This window comes from Gobius niger (genome assembly GCF_951799975.1).
Source record: "Gobius niger genome assembly, chromosome: 19".
In the NCBI taxonomy this organism is placed as follows: domain Eukaryota; kingdom Metazoa; phylum Chordata; class Actinopteri; order Gobiiformes; family Gobiidae; genus Gobius; species Gobius niger.
Genome location: NC_136870.1, coordinates 21,358,401 through 21,380,304, shown reverse-complemented (window position 1 = coordinate 21,380,304; position 21,904 = coordinate 21,358,401). Strand labels below are relative to the sequence as shown.

Below are 21,904 nucleotides of genomic sequence, written 5' to 3'. Positions count from 1 at the left end.
AAAAAAAAAAAAAAACAGGTTTATAAGCCACAATTTGCATGTCTCCACTTTAGAGACGTATTCTCCCCCTGAATTATAATCTAAGTTTGTGTAACGTGAACCCAGTCTACAGTCGCTTGGTTTGCAGCCTGAGAATGCAGTATGAATGTTTCAGAGAGTTATCCTGGACTCTGGTCTCAGTCGTGGATGACGATGGGCCCCCTCATCCTCAGACTGGGGTGCGGGTGGGGTGGGGCCAGCACCAGCCCCTGTGGCGGTGCCTGGGAGGCCCTGCGGAGGGTGATCTGCTCACACGGCTGTCGGCAGGCGCGTCTCAGCTGGGATCGAGTTAGCAACCTCCGGGCCCTCCTGTATACGGGACATACACAACGGGACAAAACATCAGACAGAACAGGGGAGTGGATTAATCTGAAGGGCTTGGAAAAACAAAACAGACAAGTTACTTACAGATTACCTCATGACATAGTGGTGAAACATACAGTAGCTATATAGTTTCTTTGCTCTTAACGGGAATTTTTCAGTTTTGAAGCCATGAGAACCTTTTAAAGTGATAGTCTGGAAGTTGAAATGTTTTATAAATTTCATAAAATGTGCACACTTGACCACCTAGTCTTGCATTTTGATGTAAAGTAAGTCATAATATGTATATACTATTTTTTGTAAAGCCCATCCTTCCCAGATCTCAGCAACTGATCAGAGTATAGTATCCTCCCGCGTTGACCAATGAGACGAGCTTTTCCAGCGAACCAGCCTGTCAGGTCCAATCAGGTAGGAGGGGGAGGAGGTTGTTTTCTTTTAAAAATTCTGTTCTAGCTCTCCTCATTTTGCAAACTAAGAGGAGAGGAATTTTATTGTTTATTTTGAAATTTCCATCTACCTCTCACTTTGCAAACTTACAGACTATCCCTTTAAGTTTAAATGGTATTGCAGTCCAAAGTCATTTATATCTCTCCTAACATTATGAAAGTCCTAATTCTTCATGTTTGTAGCTACTGTTCACATGTTTCAGAGGACAAAGAGGAGCTTTACTGGGATAGTGGTGCTAAAAAACAAGCCATTTGTTGCTTCTTCCTGGTTTATGATTGCAAAAAATACCGATAATAATACTACAAACCAAAAATCATCAAACAACTGGTACAACCCCTGTATAAAAAATGCCTACGTATTGGTGTTTCATGTTTAATATCTAAATACGCCTGGCCCCTTGCTGGCACATATGGCTCAAACCAAAGCAGCTGGAGGAGAAAATATGAGCAGACATTAACATAATATTCGACCTTTCCCGCATTTTGGAAACACCCGAGAATCTCGAACCCTTCCTGAAGCACATTTGGCAGATGCACCGGTAATCATGGGTCTCTTTTCAGTTTTTGGAGCAGCACCTGGACATTTCTATTCAGTGAGAGCCTGTTTTTAGGTGTGAAACAGCAGCTATTTACCAAGTCTGTCCATGCAGTACATTTAACACTCTGGGGATGATTTATGTTCAGTCAGCAACAAGATAAAATGACTTTGCAATTCGGTAATATGAAATTATCAAAGAGGAGTGTCTCTGGGGTTCCCAACCTGAGAGAAAGGGTTTACCGGCGGTCCCGGGAACTTTTTAAGGTGAAAGGGTTTATAATATGATCTGTACAATAGGAAACATCCAACACAAATGTAGAAAGAAATGTAAAAAACAACAATAATACAAGCTGAATCATTCCGGCCAACACGAAACCAGCTCTGGTTCCAAAAGTAAATTTGTCACTGAATTGGAATTTGTTGCAGTGAATGTGTGACATGATTATGTTAAAATCAATTGCACCAACATCACCAACCAAATCCTTAATTTGGCAATAAAGTATTGAATTAAATTGATTAAAACCATTGAGTTATACAACACACAGTGAGAGGAAAAAGTGAATACACTATTTGGAATTTCTTAGCCAGGCGGTGTACTCACTTATTCCACGCTGTCCGCTGAATGTTTACATGTTGTGGCCAATAAAAATATAATAAAATGTAAATGTTTGGGTGGTATTAGTTTAAGCAGTGTCTGTTTACTCATTCTTGTGATTTTAATAAAGATCAGACCACATTTTATGAGCAATTTAGGCAGAAATGTAAGGTTTGCCAAACGGTGTACTCACTTTTTCCTCCCACTGTATGTGTATATCCACTTGATATGACCTGTTACTTGATTTACTTCACCTATATGCAGAGGCGGGTAGTACTCGCTTACGTTTACTCAAGTATATGTACTTATATTTCATGTTTGTTTGTCTTCACTACTGAAACATGAATCAGACTTTTACGCTGAAACGGTTACTCAGCACTAAAGTAACATTTTCTCCAAGTACTCTTATTTGATTATATATTTTGGCTACTCTACCCACATCTGCCGATATGTACCTGAAAACATTTTTTCTTCTATTATCATTTATTATTAAAGGGACTATACGAGTTTAAAAATGTTAAAATTAAGTATTTTCCTCCCCCTACATGTTCCAGCCATGTCCTAATGTGTAGAATGAGCCCAGACCAGTTCACCACAACTGCCTCTCTGCAGTTACGCATAAGACCAGAGGTGGCAGTAGTGAGTATAAAATGGCCAACTTTCATCTAGCTCCTTTAATAATATTATTTTGTTAGGCAAAATGCCCAAAATCCACACATGTTTTCTTATTGATTTAACCTCGCCTTAACAGAAGACATCCAGTTCAGCTTTACCCAAATATAAAAGCTTCTCAACTGGAGCTTACAGCCAAAAGGCCAGTGTAAAGCCTCATTTGAAAGCTAAGACCTACAAAAATGATCTAAGACGTTTCCTTGTTTCCTTGTCATTGTGTTGTCATCACTTTTTTGTCTTATTTTTGCTGCTATTTTGTTACGTTTTGTTGCTTTTTCATCACTTTTTCGTCACCTCTTTAGATGCTTCTTTTTTGCGGCACTTCCATCCTCGTCTCGTTCTCGGCGCCATTTTGAGCTTTTAGATTTGAGTAAAGTCGAACTGGAGACTCATACCTCTCAATAAAAATTTCACCTTCCATATAGCACAAGGACTAGGTCGAGAATATTGCGATAACCTGGTCTGAAAGGTAAAAGATGAGTGATTGGTTTCTGCCGTGCACTGAAGCTGTCATTATTTGTGTTCTCCTGGAAAGTCAATGAAGAAAATGAAGAGGAAATTAGCTTCCGGAGCCTGAGCAGGTTTCTAAGTCGACACATGGATTTTTGTTGAGCTCCTTTGTTGTTTATTTGTCTAAAATAATAACCGCTTCTTGGAAATCGTTTTCATTTTGTAAGGCATTTCTGGGGGCTGCCGTTTTGCACTCTTAAGGTCCATGCTCCTTTCGAATCCGCGCTTTCGTTTGTTTATCGATTGTTATCAGCGGGACATTTCCTCTCGAAGTTAATGGAGGCAGAAGATTTAGCAGCAGGGGGCGCGTTATGAAGAGCAGCCGCGGTTTGTCTTTTGAGATGGCCACGGATAATAGAAAAACATGTTGCCGAATCCCCGCTCAGACGCATCACACCAGGCGATTCACTCAGCCGTGGGTCTTCCTCACACCTCCGTCCTGTTTATTCGCAAGGTTAGCCAAATGCTGGTTTTGTGAAGGCTGCAAAATCACGCCGTCGCACCGTGGAGGAACATATCTGCAGTTGGCTCTGGTTATAAGGCCTATGTTACATAAATCAATAAAAAGGTTCTTGATCAACCTTGATGTTCTTTTAGTTAAGTTTTACAACAAATGAGTGCCATTAAAGGGACTATACAAGGTTTAAAAATGTTAAAACAATGTATGTTCCTCCCCCTACACGTCCCAGCCATGTCCTAATGTGTAGGATGAGCCCAAACCTGTTCACCACAACTGCCTCTAAAATCCTTCACTGTCACTCAAAAAGGTGTTGATTCGGGTCCGAAGTGCCGTCATGCACGAGCTTAATATAGAAGGTGCAGTTACACGTATGACCTGAGATGGCAGTAGTGAGTATAAAATGGCAAACTTGCATCTAGCCCCTTTAAGCTACTCACTAAGTGTATGTGAATATTGAATATGTGGCTTTAACATTGGCTTTAAGAAGTATTCTCTCTCCTCTATTAACTCCTATATTATTATGGACTTCAACACTGAAAACGGGGTGACTGAGAGGAATGGCACAGGACTGTAGTAGAATCTTTGGGTTTTTTTGGTCAAAAGGCTGTATAGAAAAGGCTGAGGCACTCTGAATTTGGGTGAATTTATTGATGCGTTTCGACTCACAAAGTCTTCATCAGAATTAGTGATGATCAGTAACATTTTCTATTTTATTGTTATTGTAAGGTAATAAATTTAGATCTTTAAGAAATGCACTGTATATTAAGCTAGAATAAAATAGAAATAATTGAAAGAGGTCTGAAAATTTCCTCAAGCCACCAAATACGGATATATTTCCATATACCAAATAAAGATACAGAGACATGGAGAGGAGCAAGATGGTTCAACAGCCCATGTACCTAAATAATGAAGAATGCTAACCCTAATGCTAACACCGTGTTTTTTTCCTTTTATGGGTCAACAACAGATTGGCCTAACAAAATTTGTAACATTTTTATTGGCTATTGGTTTTATTATTATAATGGTAGGGGAAACCAGAGAATCACGGGGGAACATGCATTCTCCACACAGAAAGGCCCCATCAGTCGCCCAAATACTCTTTCATTTACTACAACTCCACCACTTCTTTAGTAAAACATGAATTACGGATATATTTCCGTATACCAAATAAAGATACAGAGACATGGAGAGGAGCAAGGTGGTTCATCAGCCCGTGTACCTAAATAATGAAGAATGCTAACCATAATGCTAACGCTAGCTACGCGCTAAATGCTAAACATTACATTCGAAAGCCATTTTTTACATTTTTTTTTTACTCATATGGGACAATCTGCTTAATCTTGGAAAGTAAGAATGACATTCACATGGACACGATTTAGACTCAACTTTACATGCGCCTAAATATGCGCCAGAAAACGTCTCAAAAAAGCAAAAAATTGTGATTCACCCACAACACGCTTCCATTTCCTCGGCTAGGCCACGCCCCCTAGTATGTCGCAAAGACATATGTGCCAATATGTACGGTTGACTGAATTTAGAAAAAAATTAAAGCCCGGGAAATAAAACTGTTACCATGGAGATCTGCCATGTTTGCGGGTTCTAGTATGTATTTTCCATGGCTAAAAACATTACTAAAAGAACTCCCGTATTATACTTTTTCAAATCTCCATTAGTTTATAATTGCTGCAAATTCCATGATGCTTAGCGACATCATGATCCTGAACTCTATTCTTAATTTATTTTTATTTTTTTCATTTTCAAAGAGTGATTAAAGATTAAATTGTTAGTAAACCCAAGATTATTCTCAAATTTTTCAACATAGTGATTATTACGAGGACGAGTTTAAAAGTAAGTTTCCAAAATTTCAGGGAGCCAAAAACAACAACCAGCTGACTAAAACTGCACGCACTCCCGGGTTTTACGATTCCTAAAACATAATAGCAGCGGGACAAAATGGATTCCAGGACCTTTTAATCCCTGCAGCCCACCACTGTACTGAACAGAAATGACTCCCCGCAGTCTTGGTCGGTGGTAAGTGCGCTCTGTCTGTGGTTTTTTAATGCGATGATGTTTCCAGTGGTGCCCCGGCCTCCTCGCAGTCCCATCTGAACCAGTTAGCGGCTCTAAATTTAGCCTCCATCACGCAGGGCCGAGGCTGTGAGCGCGATCTGCCAAAACTCATTTAGGCGCCAGCCATAATGGACCGGCACGTTGTTCGATCACGCCGAGAGGCAAACGCTGACGTATCGCGCCTATGAAAGGGTGATCAAGAATTAATGCGAGAAATAGGTCTTTGCGATGCAGCTGCGTGAACATACTGTATTTGATTAGCATAGTATAGTCATCAATAAACTCCTGCTGGTGGTTGGTAATATGCCAGCGTTATTGGACATACACACTAAGAAGGAATGTGTAATTTAGGATTTCCCATATGATTACCAGGATTTATGGACAGCAGGGAAAAATCCAAGTTCGTGACAATGGAGACAAGAGAGCTAGCAACTCTGTGCAGCTTCTGAATGTTAGAAAAGGAACTACTACAAAGGACTTTGCACACAAACAAATGAACGTCATCTAATGCATTATGCTCTATGTCATGTAATATGAATTTATGCCAATAGATTGAGTCAAGAGCAGCATTTGTGGCAGCCAGTTCAGTACAGAATTGATTTTAAAAACATATTTGTTTATTCTTGGCCTAAGATCTTTGCAGGCCCGGATCTATGGGGGTGCAAGAGGGTGCATTGCAACCTCATTTTGTAAATGTTTGCACCCTCAGTTCTAATGGCATCACAATGTATTTTAATGGTGAGAAACTCTATTTGCACCCTTTTGAAACTCAAATGCAACCCCGGTCAGTTTGCTCTGGAGCCGGCGATGGATCTTTGTCGCACCTTCCCTGAAATCTATGGCCTTCTAGGTTATAGCTTCTAGACCTGGTATGGGCAAACTATGAGAGCCACATTTGGGTTTTTAAACTTGCCAGGCCATAGTTGGGGTTTGGGGTGTTTTAGACAAGTATAACAGGCTCATCTCCTAAATAAAAAGCAACAAAATGGCAGCAGTTATGTATTTCTTTCAGTGAAAATATCAACGTTGTTCACCGTTTTTGTCAGTGGACTTGAGGTTTGATTATGTTTGTGGACCGGATGGACGGGCTCAATGGGCCGCATTTGGCCCCCAGGCCATAGTTTGCGCCCTCTGTGTTCACATTAAAACCAGTGGCCGCTTGTAGCAGAGATTCACGACGCCGTTGCTGTAGTGCCTCCATATACAGTAGTGGCGGCAGAACAAGCTAGTTTTACATTGTATAGCATTGGACTTAAGACACATTCTAAACAACTGTAGAGCCTGGTGCCTTTTTCTTTTTTACTTTCTACAGCTAGAGATTGCTTCTGTGATAACTCTCGGTTAGGCACAATTAAAGGGACCAAGCAGGTTTTCGTAAGGAAACATTTAAAAAATCTCATACTAATGAGGGCCATGCTGTTAGCATAGGAGCTGCGCGGCTATGACCGAACTAAACGTCACGCTAAGGGCGGAGTCTACAGTGAAGATCCCGCCCTTATGCCCTTTTTAGGAACATGCTTCAACAGAGCCTGGGAGGAGGAGTTTCCGATTCCTGATTTCCCCCTTGAACGTAGTTATTTTGTCAAACGGGGAGGAGTGAGTATTGACGGTCTATTAATAATATGTCTATGATTAAAACCCACATTTCGATCATTATTTTAAATATGTCAAGGACATGGCTTTTTAATCTTGCTTTGAGAATTCTAAGAATAAACAAATGTAGATGAATAAACAAAGTCAGATAAATCAATACAAATGGACATTTCTTTATACAGACGGCCAGTGTTTCATGATTAACCGAATCACTTCTTCGAGGTCAAAGTGCGGAACAGAATTCCCACAAGGTTGCAAAGTGGGCAATGGCATGTAACACAAAAATTATATAACATTACATTTCTCATTGGTCCCTGATGAATTCCAAACTACAGCAGTTTGAGCAGATGCACCGAGTCTAATGTTATTTCACGCTCTGATTAACTTGGTAGGACTGGCACGCTGCAAAAAACACAAAGGAGTAGAGTTCATAGAAATTAATCCATGACATTATGACCACATGGCTTCGTCTTGGCATCTGTTTGTGGAGTGCAGTATATTATGCAGAAAGTGAACATTTTGTCCTCAGAGTTGAAGTGTTAAAAGAAGGCTAAATTAGAAAAAAAAGGGCCAAATTATGTTGGCTAGACGACTGAGTCAAAGTACCTCGAAACTGCAGCACTTGTGGGGTGTTCCTGGTCTGCAGTGGTCAGTATCTATGAAAAGCACATTATTAGACAAGTGGTCATAATGTTATGGATGTAATTATTATAAATTTTAACTCCTATTTTCTGTCAGAGCCACGTGGTTCTAGATTATGCCCAATAGTAATTTAGTCAGGTATTTAATTTGGTGTTTTCTGGATTAAACATGGTTTGTAATTTTGTCCAATTTAGGTCCATTTTAAATCCTGATTTGATCTTGATCTAGGACCTGATGCTACTTAGTGTGAATCTACTGTGTCCCTTTGACTTATCAGGGCCTGGGACTAGCACAAGCTACATAGAAAATAAAAAACAAATACATTTTTTATTCCAAATTAAAATTTCGTAGTAATTATTATTATTTTGTATCAGGTGTTGTAAAAAAAAAAGACCTCAAAACAAATAAATCAAAGTTGCTCCCTCACACCTGATTGGTGGGACACCCAGGGGTCACAGAGGGGTCATGGAGCTCACCTGGTTTCCCTGGTGACGAGGAAGAAGCTGTCGTCGGGGGCATCGATCCAGTTCGGGCGCCTCTTGCGGATCATGACTCCTCCGCGGGTGTTTCCGCTCGAGCTGCTGCGCCCGTTGTGCTGCATGAATAAAACAACAAACGAATATGAGACGTTCCAAAGGAGAAAAGCAATGAAAAGAACTAAACATACTTTTGGACACTTGAGCTTTAGCGGTTCATAAAGAAAAGACTGTAGTGTGAGAGTGAGAGAAGGGTCCAGTGATGAATTATCAGCTTAAAAATGTGGAGGTTTTGTGCTTCATCCAAGATGCAATGGAGTAAACAAGATTACTCCACCTTGTTTACTTCTGAAGGAATGCTATAACATGATTAAAGGTGCATTATGCAACTTTTTATGTGGAAACAAAAAGATGATATTAGTTTGTGTTTGATCTTGTAGTGACCCTCGGCTGTATGAGAAGTCAACATGGCGCCTTCACTTTCCATCACAGTGGTCTCTAGGATGCTCCAGGATCAATTGATTGGAAGGTTTTCACTGCTGACGGACCCTCTCTCCAGAAAACCTACAAAACAAGTGATCCCAGAGCGTTGTAGAGACCACCGTGTTTGAATGCAAAGGCGTCATGCTGACCACTCATACAGCCGCTGTTAGAGGATAACATTAAAACGCTATTTATCATACTGGGTCAAGCTTTACAGTCGTACTATCTCAGTCATAGCTTTGACTGTGGAGCTCAGGCGCCCACTCTCAGCTACTGAATGTTGGCTTGCATATCAGTATGACGCTCTGGGAGGGTATTTATCCCTTTTCTGTGGAAGCATAGACAGACTTGAATGGTAGGACTAGCGCAATGTCTCGAGTTCATGTCTCCGGGTCCCGCACCGATGGTAAATAAACTTCTCCTGTATAAGACATCCAGACTCCTGCCTATTTTTCATCTATCCTCTCGAACACCATTGTTAATTCTCTAACAGCCGCTGGGTCACTATGAGGTCAAGTACGCACAAACATCAACTTGCAAAGTTGCATGACGCATCTTTAAAGCTTAAAAAGTGTTTGATTTTGTGTATGTCCCTCATGAATGCTTGATGCAATGTGATATAATATTATAATAGTCTGAATGAACAAATTCAGACATTAAAGGTGCACTATGGAACTTTTTAAGTGGAAAAACCTCTACCTTTTAGTGGCATTATGGGTGACACCTTTGCTTTCCCTCACGCTGGCCTTTATGACGCTACAGGACCCCTTTGTTTTTAGGAGTTCGTACCAGAAACTGGCCAGAAACCCCCAAATAATTGATTCTGGAGCATCACAAAGACCACCATGAGGGAAAGCAAAAGTGCCACGATGCACCCAAAAGGCCACTGAGTCATTAAAAGGTCCATATGCACAAATATCATTTTTTTCCACATAAAAAGTTACATAGAGCACATTTTAAGAAACACACTTTTGTTCCACTGCTGCCAATATTTGTCCCTTTGACTGATATAATTTTGATGATATTACTGTTAGCAAATTACAAGCGCTTAAGAGGTTTTTGGGCGATTGAGCCACTTCAAGTTCAGCAAGTGTTTTGGTCGGTCCAGGAGTCAAGGAGGAAACAACTTTGACTTTGACAATTATAATAACACCAGATTTATATTGAAGACTTGAAGCATGCTACTTAATAAGATTGAAAGCACAAAAAGGCAGTTTATTGCAGTACTGGGTTATACATACCAGAGGTCCTCCCGTTGAGCCCGGGTTTTCTGCAAAAACAAAATGAAAACCTGTTTATAATCCTTCTATGCGACGATTAAATATTGGCTAAAAGCTTTCCACAGATGTGCAAATATTTATTGTGCATTTGGTAAACACAGAAGCAAAACAAGAGACAGGTGGCACATTAGCATTAAAATTAATATAATAATTAGCATTGCTTAGCTGTGTCACTGTAATGTCTCTCTCTCCACACGTAAGATCCTTTGTAGTTGGCTGGACTATACTTACTACCATTTTTAGTTTTGAGATTATTGCATTATATTGGTTTGCACAGTGCGTAATAAACTAATAAACAATCGAGAGAAATAAAAGTTTGGTCCCTGTTCGTGAACTTCGAAAGCAACTCGGCAGTTTTTAATTTGCTTTGGAGCGTTTGCAAAAAGTGATTATCTACTTTCAGGCACGATTTAATTAAATGGTGAAAAGTTATTGAGCTGTGCGTCTGGTTGTTGGGGACTCTTTAATGGGTTGTGAATGCACTTTGGTCTTTCTTCAATTTCCATTGGGATTTGGAACCTGTCCCAGAACTGAACTATTACACCAAAGCCAAATTAGAGCCAATCTCAATTAGTGCCAATTCAAAAGCAGGATTAACCCAAATATCATTGACTGAACTGGGTTGGTTGAGTCGACAATGGCAGGACTAAAATAGGTCTAATCTTACAGGACAAAATTTGAATTTGTTCTATATCGGGATAAATTACACCAGGATTAGAAAGAAAAAGAAAACGCTGGACAACATACCAGATAAAACTTGATTGAACCAGGATTAAACAAAAAATGTATCATGTTGAACACAGGATTAACTGTGACCTAAACTATATATTAGGTCTTGGCAAATACCAGACAGGACAGGCAAGTACAGTTCATAGAAATACATAATACAAACTTCAATGTGCATGGATACTGTTCAACATCTCCAAGGGAACTGTTCCCTCTGCCAGAGGGCAGCAGTGAGCAAGAGGCATTCAAAGGATGAGTCTGACAACGTGTTGTTTGCCTTCCTAATAACTGCCCTAGTCTATCTGCTCCAGGCGCTGCCGACGGTCACCCAGCAGCTCACTGGCTGTGGTCAACGTTCTTTGAGCCTTAGTGGCATTACCGTGCAACTTTTGGTGCAAAAAGTTAGAATGCTTTTGATAAAAGCAGAATAAAACATAACAAGTGTTCTGTCACAGACATTTAAAGAGACTGGTTTCAGTCATTGGTGGCTCTTGGCACTTATGCCGTGTGCCCAGGAGTCCCATTTGAGCTGGTCCAGGACCACACCCAGGTATTTAAAGGAGGAAACTGCCTCGATTACCTCTCCATGGATGAAGCTGGACTTATGTGAGAGTGATTGATGGCTTCCTCCTGGAGTCAATCAAGAGTAAAGTACCAGATTAACAAAGTCTAAACTAAGTCTAGACCAGGTTTAATCCAGGCCTTACACTAAATACCAGGGAAAACTGACTGAAGCTGCATCAGGGGTGCAAAGATGCTTAAGTCACTTAAGTAACATAGTGCTGGTGGCACTAAAAAATAAGTTGCATTTCACCTTTTGTTCCCCTGTCTGTTCCTGCCAGGACTTAAAACTTGAACCATATGTAAAACGTTTTATCATCCACATAATTTCTCCATCTCACTTTCCATTTAGATTTGGGAATTTTACATTGAAGTTACCTGAGCGTCTTTCCGGGTCGGTGCGGCTGTGGTGGTGGAAGCTGCGTTTTCCCAGCATGCCGTGAGGCAGAGATGAGAGCAGGCGTCGAGGAGGGGGCGTCTGGAGGCCCGGGGTGCGATGGGAGCGCGGGACTTGGCTGGCGGGACGGGACTCTGTGGTGAGACGCACATAGGCACATATTTAACAATCAATCAATAAGAATTCATAATTCATCATTCAAGAACTGCGCAGGCTATGGAGCAAATAATGAACCAGTAAACCTACAATCCAGTAGAAATAGTTGTAGTTCTAGCAGTTATAGTAAAAGTAGTCGAGGAACTCTCTTTTTCCAAGTAATTTCCAAGATCAGTGACTTTACTTGAACTTTAAGGTGCAGTGACTCAACTTTAGATTCAGAATAAAGGACTCAGACTTGACTGATTCAGCTCTCAACTCCTATGCAACTCCAGCCTCTGTACATGGACTTTTACAACCTTTTTGAAATAATTTTTCCAAGTTCAAAAATAGTTAAATGCTGAGATTTCATTGGAGGGTCCATTGAAAGAACACTGCCAGGAAAAGAATACAAAAGCTCTCCTTAAAAATCTACAACTCAGACACATATTACTTCCCAGGTCATATATTGTTGACATGGTATTTTTTGGACAGTAGCAACAGTTGTAGAAGCAGGCCAAGAAGTAGCAGTAGTGGTAATAGTGAGTAATAATAACAGTTGTATGGATTTACCTAGAAACTGCAGTACGCTGGTGAGAGTGCTCCTCTGCGCCGCTCTGATCTTGGGAAGGCGTGTCCCCTGTCCTTCAGACGCCCTCAACATATCTGATCAAACAACATCATACAAACGTCAATGTAACCAGTGTCCCATTGTCTATCGCACTGTGTGAAGACTGAATGATGCTCAATCTTAGAACTATGGTAAGACTTTTTAAACTATTTCCCCTTGTGAATGGAGCTCAAATGTCCAGTCAGTGCCCCCCCAACATTCATTATTAAAGCTGGGGTACCTGATTTTTCCTATACGCAGGTTTTACGCCCATTTAAAGGAACAGGCCACCGTTTTTCCATACTGAGATATGTTCTTACCTGAGCTTAGATGAGTTGATGTGTACCTGTCTGGTCTTTGTGCGTGCCCTCAGTCACGCAAAACTCCCTATGTATTCCTATAGCTCCAAACGAGGGTGAAGTTAGAAGCGACCACACTTTTCCACGGGTACAAAGACCAGACAGGTACGCATCAACTCGTCTAAGCTCAGGTAAGAACACGTCTCAGTATGGAAAAATGGTGACCTGTTCCTTTAAAGGGATATTTCAGGATTTTTGACATAGGGCCACATTCCTAGTTATCCAGTGTTGTTGATTTCTGGAGATATTTTTTTTTATAATTCATGCAGTCCTTACATTTGAAGAGTTACGTGGTGCTAGGCTGGTGCAAGGCTAGCGCATTTCTATGGTATCAGCTAGCCTGCATTAAAAACAGTCCCGCTCCACAGAGCACCTCAGGCAAATCACTTAAAACACCAGACTAACCATATAAATGTCTGTGTTGATAGAATATTTTTTGGAATAAAACTGACCTTGCATCACATGAATGATCGCATTTTGAGGGACTATTTTCTAGCAGATCACTCCGCCGCCGCGTAGCTTGTACAACCACAAAGCTGATGCTGCTCAAATAGAAGGTCTTTTAAATGCAAAAAAATATATATATATATTCTATCGACGCAGACATTTATATAGTTAGTCTGGTGTTATAAGTGATTTGCCTCAGGTGCACCGTGGAGCGGGTCAGACTGTTTTTAATGCAGGCTAGCTGATACCATAGAGATGCGCTAGCTTTGCACTAGCCTAGCGCCAGTAACTCTTCAAATAAAAGAACTGCATGAATTATAAAAAAATTAAATATATCTCCAGAAATCAGCAACACTCTGGATAACTAGGAAATGAGGCCCTATGTCAAAAATCCTGAGATATCCTTTTAAAGCTTTGAGCGGTGGCGACAACAAAAAGTCAGGTACCCCAGCTTTAAAAGAATTAATGGAATTATGAAATTTCAACACCTAGAATTAAGTGACTATAATCTAAATGCTTACAAAGGCATTTGTCTACAAGGTGGCAGGGGGAATCCAATCCTCTGTGAGGGGCACTTTGAGGGGCATAGGCACTATTTCGGGGTCAGTGACAAGTCTTGTGATATATGACAAAACAATAACAAATATGGTGAAATAAACACAAACAGGGAAAGAATTTGGCGTCATTAGACATTTTAATTAGTTGGTGTAGAGTTCACTCTTCGAGCTCATGTAGGAATGTGGAAAAGGCTTGTTTGGAGACCCTTGAATGTTATGCCTTAGTGTTGTTTCGGGTAAACGTTTTCGAAAAATGATCAATGTTTCAAAATGGACACTTACTTGGATGGATGAAATGACCAGTGACGTCCCCCACACATGCACATCTCATGCCCCCCATGCACATCCCAAATCAAAAGCTCATGGACATGTTCAAATACAAGGCTATCCGAGAATCATTCGCAGGCTTAAAAAAAACAGAGTGTGGCAGATCGGATGGACACAAGACAAATGAAACACAAAAGACTCAAGAGATGCTTTGAATGCAACTTTATTGGCACACATTCACACAGTAATGAACGGAGACACAGAGGTAGAGATGAGGTGGATACTAGCCATAACATTATGACCGTGAAACCCAGAAGAGGGGACAAACTGAAGGCCCCGGGGCCACATGCAGCCTGTTTAAGCTTGTTCCTCTGGGCCGCAAAGCATTTAAGCCTAATTCCAAACAGTTGTGAGGGTAAGTACTGAGAAACTCTAAACTTTGAGCTAAAACGAGGGACCAACATCACTTTTCTGACAAACACAAAGGTGATTTTCTTACAGGCTACTATCGGCAAATGAGGTGACCACATGACCGTCTTCTAGCTGTTCTGCACATTTAAGCCTTGCTACTTAAATAGATTTATTTTGTTTCTTTTTTAACCAGGACAATTCCACTCAGATTTCCCAGCCTTGGCTGCACTGTAGGGCTGGGTACTGTTAACGGTTTAAAGATACCAGTATATTATTAGGTACTACTGGTATCAAAAAATAAAAGTATTGGAAGCAAGTATATATATAATAATATACAATCTTTATATTCAAGTTTTGATGCTGCTGGTCATCAAATGTTTTAAGAAAAAAAAGTGAAAGACAAAAATGAAAAATTGAGGTAAAATTGGGACATTAAATTGGGAAAAAATGTAGGAACTAAATTTTTTAGATCGGGAAAATTGGGGGAAAAAACATGTCAAAAAACTGTGAAAATTGGAATGAAATTGGGAAAAAATGTAAACATTTTGAGGAAAAACAAGGGGAAAAAATGGGAACATTTGGGGCAAAATTGGGAAAAAAATAATGAGGAAAAAAAAGGGAAAAAATTGTGGATTTTTTGTTTAAATCTTGTGAATATGGGGGCGAACAAGTAAAAAAATTGGGGGGAAAAAAAAAAGTGAAAATGGGGGGGACGAGTGGAAAAAATGGGGAAGAAGTTAAAAACTTTGGGAAAATCTTCGGGGGAAAACCTAACAAAAAAAATCGGTTAAAAAAAAGGGGGGGGGGGGAGGGGGAAACCTTGGAAAGTTTTTTCTGCCCTTTTGTAGTTGAAAGGAAGTTTCTTAGTTGTTTCAGCTCAAACTCAAAATGATAGATAAATGCAAAAGAACTGAATTGGAAGGAAAAGGAACATTATTTATTTGTTGTATGGTTCTATATGACTTTAGTACAGGTATCAAAAAAAAGTATTGCTCAGGTATCGGTATCGCAAACCAAGTATCGTTAAAGTAGCAGCATCGGAAAAAAAAATAACGATACTCAGCCCTACTGCAGAGCGATCTTATTGCTTTTTGGTAGAGAAAACACCAACAATAAACCTACACAGACGGAGAAGGTGCAAACTTCCCCCAGAAAGGTGGATGGGACCCAGCTTGCGATTTAACTGCGGACTATAAATCCAATTGTCTCTCCATGTCCTGTCACATATCACAATTTGTCCCATTTTTACTAATTAAGTGGTCACCCCATCTGTAAATAGACAGCTGACCCTCAAAGTGAACCTGAGGGGTCAAAACGGTTTGCCCATGCCTGACCTAGTCCCTGTATACTACAAGTTATTTCAATTAATGATAGACTTATGTCATTCTAGCATTGACTTTAGCCAATTCTGACAGACCGGGAAACCCCACAAGAGAGTCAGTTTTAAATGCTTTGACCCAGTCGTCTGTCTGTTATACCATTCTTAATCCTTAGAGTTATCTGGCTTCTATTAACTTTGAGGAAAACCCGCACCCAGTCGTTTGCTTCCCCCGTCATAATGTTATGTTTATTACGACAGACAGACAAGAGAAAAGTATAGGCCTCTAGCTCCAAGAGAAACCCTATTAGAGTTAGTAATCAAGAACAAGGGACTGCTTCACAAAGCAACTTCGATCGATCAATTGTTAATGTAACAATAAGCTAAACGTTGCACGGAGACGCCTCGAGGGAAACGCAATAAAGAAACAACGACCACAAACTGTGCCACGGGGTTGAACATTTGTGGATAAAATGGCAAATTTCAATCGACTGCACATTTGTAACACTTCGATGAGCGCGAACATTTACGACAACTCGCAATACGACGTACTTAACGGAAACAAGAACGTCATGCATTTCAGCATGTTTGCAGAGGCCCAAACTACAGCGTTAGCATGTTTGGGTTGCTTGCAGGGGAAATTACTCTGCCCAAGAAACTGCAGCCTTTGTGATTTGTGATTACACAGTGGAGATGTGGCTCCAGGGTACTGTTCATTATGTTTTCTTTGGACACACTAGAATGATTGGAAATAGGTCAAACGGGCAACAAATTGAGGCCATGTTTTCCATTGGTGTTGCTAAGTGGTTTCCGTAGCCATAGCAACGCAGACTCTGGACTGACTGATGGGGTTTGTAATGTAAGCATGTGTAAAAAACTATACATTTCCAGTAGCTTTCCTGTCCATAGGAATTCAAATTGTACCTTTCTAGATGCCAAGATTCCAAATACATGATTATGCTATTGAATTTGGGATAAAATGTTCTGAATTTGAAGATATTTTAGGGGGCACAAGCATAGTCCATACCATAGCATTATAAGGAAAGTAGCTGCTAGGTCTGTCCCGTGTCCAAACGCTTTCCAAATCATTCAATCCCATTAGTTAAATATTAAGATTAATATTTTAAGGCTGTTGTGTAACGTGAGGAAACCTAAATCAAGATGTCCGACTGATCAGTGCTTTTGTGAAACAGGCCCAAATCTAAAAACACAAAACATGTCATAAGAAAAGTGAATCAAAACAGAGAAAAAGAATGTGTCCGATGGCAATTTGATGATGGATCTATGGGAAATGCTTCAGTAAAAGTCTCCTAACTCAGTCTTACCCACATGTCCATCTAATTAGAGTCATTTCACTCCTAAATCTCAAAACACACATCGACAAACAATCATCAACTGTCCTGAACCCTCAGAGAGAGCAGTGCAAAATGCAGCTTCAGTAAAATACATTCTACGTCTAAGTGAAGCAAACGCTGACTCAGACTAAACTATTTTATTCATAAGCCGTGATTATGTGCGACTACGTGTGATTATGTGCAATTATGTGTGAGTATGTGCGAGCAGGGCTTTTGCTCTGAATGGGTTTATTCAACATGTGCAACATTCCCACGATGGCATCAACAAAAGAATGAAGGCGGTAAAATGAAAAATGGTCAAACTCAGATAATGAGGACAGGCAGTCTTTATTGGATCAGGGGCGGGAGATACAAAACCAAAATAATAATATAACAATAATAAAACAGACAGGGGGGTGAGGTGTGTGGTGTCCATGTGGCAGGAGTTAGGAGGAATTAAAGGTGCTCTTACACTCTGCCTTTACGGCCCCACAGTTAATAGGCACAAAGGGCCGGCGCGCAGCCCGGCGCAGCTTGATGATGTCACGGCACATGTGCCGGGCCAGTTTGGTGAGGCGGGTGGCCTGCAGCAGGAAGGCCTGCTTGGTCTTCATGGACGACTTAGGACTGCCGCTGTTTCTCATCGGCACCATGTGATTGGACTGACGCGCCACGTGGCCCCGAGCGCGCGGCTCCTGCACAACCACAAATAAAAGCATAAGGACTGGGCAAAATAACATAATGTGCCAATAGTCTGCAGGGGAGCACAACACATGGCAGAAAGGAGGTCTGTAAAGATGAATGGAGATTTTGTTTTACAATAATAGTGGTCCATATCTGTTAATTATCTTATAACAGAACTCATGAGGCAAACAAAAGGTGCAAGCCTGAGGTGTTGCCTGGTAACAGAGTTCCTCTTAAAGAAAAGGTCGAGGCTTTCCTTTATAATACAACAGGGAAGTGAGGACCGCCCCTGGAGGGTCTGAGTACTTCCGTCACAGAGGCTTTGAAATAACCAGATTACTGTCCTAAACATTTAAAAGAGGGGGTTCAAGCTGTCGATCACATTATGCTTTAATAATAATGTACATGTCATGTCAGCTTTGTTTTTGCCCTTACGTTGGCTGCAGGACTGGGGGACGTCCTCTCCTCTGTGGCCTCGGCTCTGCTGGGCATCTTCAGACCTCCGTACTTCTTCCAGTACATCCAACAGGACACACACAGGCGGCACTGCATGTTCGGGGGGCCCCACGAGTACCACTGGGCCGACTGCATCGCTGTTAATTCACCAGGAACAAAACGCACTTCGATTAGCGCTGGTGAGAGGAGCAACAAGCCCCAAAACCCCACAGCTCATCCATCTTTATCTGCTGTGTCCTGCTCTAAGACACTCTAAATTAATTTACCAGTCACCAAGGAACTGGCATTTTGAAAACATGCGGCTGAAAGGGCTATGAGGATTTATGAAAGAAGATCACAAAACGCTTTTCATGTCTAGCTTCAGCATCAACATCAACATCAACAAAATGCTAATTAAAACCTAGGGCTGTGTGAGATTATTACAAAAAATTATATTGTGGCTGGTTGTGAAATGGACATTGTATCACCTGTTACAGTAATAATGATGTCTTCTGGCAATTTGAGGGATTGCGGAAATTAACAATTTAATTAAATTTAAAAGCCAAACTGTGCATGTAATGAGAGGGAAATCCTTTGTTTCCCATTTTGTCTGCGTAGCCCCAATTTAATCAAATACATTTGAATACAACACATCAATCAATGTTGATTTATAGAAGAAGAGGAAGTAGGGATGCACCGATACCGATACCAGTATCGGGCCAATACCACATGCTTGTACTCATACTCATAAATGAGGTCCCGATGCCAGAAACCGACACCATTTGACGTGCGGCTAGCGCTGCTACGGGGCGCACCTCTCAGCTGAGGAGAGAAAACAAACAAACTGGAGAATTCTTCAGTGGAAATATAATATTCCACATAGAGCTGACTTTATTACAGACTGTGCTCTCTAAATCAGAGACTGTGCTGGATTTAACCAGAGCTAACTGTTGTTCGCACATGATACAGGCTAATGTTGCTAACTCGCGGCTGGCAGTTTAGGCCATTCTGACGCCGTTTTATGCCCAGGGGCTTATTCATATGAAAAACTAACCCAGCAACTAAAAAGTACTCAGAAAATCCATATTCAAGAGATACAGCATGTCCATATTGAGCGAAAATGAGCTGCAGCAAAACGCTGTAGCTACTCGCTAAGTTGCTAAAAACACAGGAGAAAATCTACATGGAACTGAAGTAAAGGCGAAAAGAGACCATTTAAGTAACATCTCAATACTATTGTTAAATAAAAACAGATAAATGAATAAAGCACATGCATTGGGGAGCTTTTGGACATGGGCTTTTCTGTCTATGATGAACAGTGCAACAAAAATGTAAAATTATATTGAATGAAAATAAAATAAATAAATGGCATCAGCATAAATTTTGATATAACTTCTATTAAAAGTGTCGCCTACTTTACTTAAGGAAATGTAAATGAGTAAATTAACTAAATACTAACCAATCTGCTGTGAAAAAAGTAAGTAAGTTGAAGAAAATGCCCTGTACTCGTAACGGTATTAGAAAAAGTGGTATCGGTGCATCCCTAAGAGGAAGTATAAAGTAATTCAAAAGTGTGTGAAATAATCGGATACATTATGAATGGGTACAGTCACCGCTTAGATCAACCTAAAGGGGTTTTCAGTGGGTCAGTCAGTGTGATTCCAGCCGCTGCATCTCTGAGTGGCTTCTGTTGCACTCTCTAAAGAGGAACGGCTGACCTCAGGGCGACCTACTTTCGGTTTGAAGAAAGGATTGGGAGCGTAAATTGTTGTGTAATTTACGCTGAGGGACTGGACGTTTGAACATTTTTCGGAGGCAAAATGGATCTACTTTACAGCAGCGAGGCGCGTCTCTCCAGCCTCCGTCTGTGCAGTAAAGCCTTCACCTCTGTGTGGCGTTTCAGAGGCTGTTCTCGACCATCAGCCTCACTGTATTAAGAGAAAAGACCACTGCGGAGGGAAGCTGTGACGAGGCTGATCATGTGGCCGATGGTGCTGTGTTTGAAGCGGTCTGTAGGTGGTGCATGTGAACGCAGACGGAAATAACTGAAGCAAATCAGTCCCTTTCACGATGATGCGATTGCAACAAGCACAAAATCAAGCAAACTCCACAAATTCAGTACGGCATTCAAACTTTTCCAAAGCACCGGAACTTTACCGCAACTAATAATGATCCACTATCTTCTCAAAACTATTAGTGACACTTTCTAGTAACTACACCTTATTTAGCCTTAATAAATGATGAGTTAACACTTAATTCATCATCATCAATTCATTAGTGAGGTGTAGCTAACACTTAATAACTACTTACCTATTAGAGTTAATGCTTTACTCATAATGAATAGTTATTCATAGGGCTGGGCGATATATAGATATTTAAGATATATTGATATATTTTTAAATGAGATATGGAATTAGACCATATCATGTACATCATGATTCAGACTTAAACTCAGATAAGCTGTTAACAAAATGAAACAGGTCTCAAGATCTAAAGCTGATTTAAAAAAAAAAAAAAAAAGTTCATATTATTCTTAAACTCAGCACTTTATTTTGTTTTTTTTGTTTTTTTTATTTAAGATTTTTTATTTTTTTTATCTAAATGTTCTCCTTACGGAACAGTTTACATTTTATATTGAGTTATCAATAAAACTACTCGTATTTGACTTTGACTTAATAGTTCATTTCACAGCTCTCACTTTGCGGAAAAAATATCGGGATGCACATCGTATATCGATATTCAACCAAAATTTATCGGGATATGACTTTTGGTCCAGATTCACATACTTCACTTATTCATTAAACAGTTATTAAGTGTTGGTCACAATTCACTAATGAATTGTTGATGATGAATTAAGTGTTAACTCATCATTTAGTAAAGGGGCTAGACGCAAGTTTGCCATTTTATACTCACTACTGCCACCTCAGGTCAAACGTGTAACTGCACCTCCTATATTAAGCTCGTGCATGACGGCACTTCGGACCGAATTAACACCTTTTGAGTGACAGTGCAGGATTTTAGAGGCAGTTGTGGTGAACAGGTCTGGACGTTTTCCTGTCGGCTGCTGAGCAGAGGACTGAGGAACGCACGGCTCTGTTTTATAGATGATACACTTATTTGAAAACAACAGCTCTTTTCAGTCTTTTCTAATTGCATTTTACATCAATTTCAGAAGCAACGGTCAAAGAAAAGAGTGGAAATTGCCCACTTAACCCTGCTGGGACTGAGAAAAACACCAGAAACTAGATTGTGTTCAGGCAGAGTAACCTCACGCTCGTCTCATCTCCATCAAACAGTTCAGAAGAACAGTCTGACCGGTAACAGTGGTTTTGTGCACGATGGACTCACTGTAGCAGCTCTCGCAGGCGCGCCCTCCGCCCGCCGTGTGGAAGGCCCCGGGTCCCGCTCCGTTCACCGTGGCCATTTTGCCGTTGGTCATTGAAATCTGGTTTGGGTTCGGCTTGTTACTGCAACACGAGAAGGAAAAGGTTTTAAGACACTTGGATACAATGTCCAGAATAACTTTGACGACTCATTT

General features: G+C 40.6%; 1 protein-coding gene across 2 annotated transcripts in view; it reads right to left on the bottom strand.

Annotated features, from left to right (window-relative positions):
* mta3 (metastasis associated 1 family, member 3) overlaps nucleotides 1-21,904 on the bottom strand; it is a 59,969-nt gene continuing 38,065 nt past the window's right edge. The window contains exons 12-20 of one of the 2 annotated variants that reach the window (XM_079577153.1): nucleotides 21,715-21,833; nucleotides 18,367-18,524; nucleotides 17,720-17,942; nucleotides 12,518-12,610; nucleotides 11,791-11,943; nucleotides 10,087-10,115; nucleotides 8,363-8,481; nucleotides 7,851-7,900; nucleotides 190-348 (exon numbers count right to left, since the gene is read on the bottom strand). In XM_079577153.1, coding sequence (XP_079433279.1) covers nucleotides 7,894-7,900; nucleotides 8,363-8,481; nucleotides 10,087-10,115; nucleotides 11,791-11,943; nucleotides 12,518-12,610; nucleotides 17,720-17,942; nucleotides 18,367-18,524; nucleotides 21,715-21,833 — 901 coding nt within the window. In that variant the 3' untranslated portion in view covers nucleotides 190-348; nucleotides 7,851-7,893. Of the gene's footprint in view, nucleotides 349-7,850; nucleotides 7,901-8,362; nucleotides 8,482-10,086; nucleotides 10,116-11,790; nucleotides 11,944-12,517; nucleotides 12,611-17,719; nucleotides 17,943-18,366; nucleotides 18,525-21,714; nucleotides 21,834-21,904 lie in introns of both variants that reach the window. The other variant, XM_079577152.1, reaches the window with a different exon arrangement.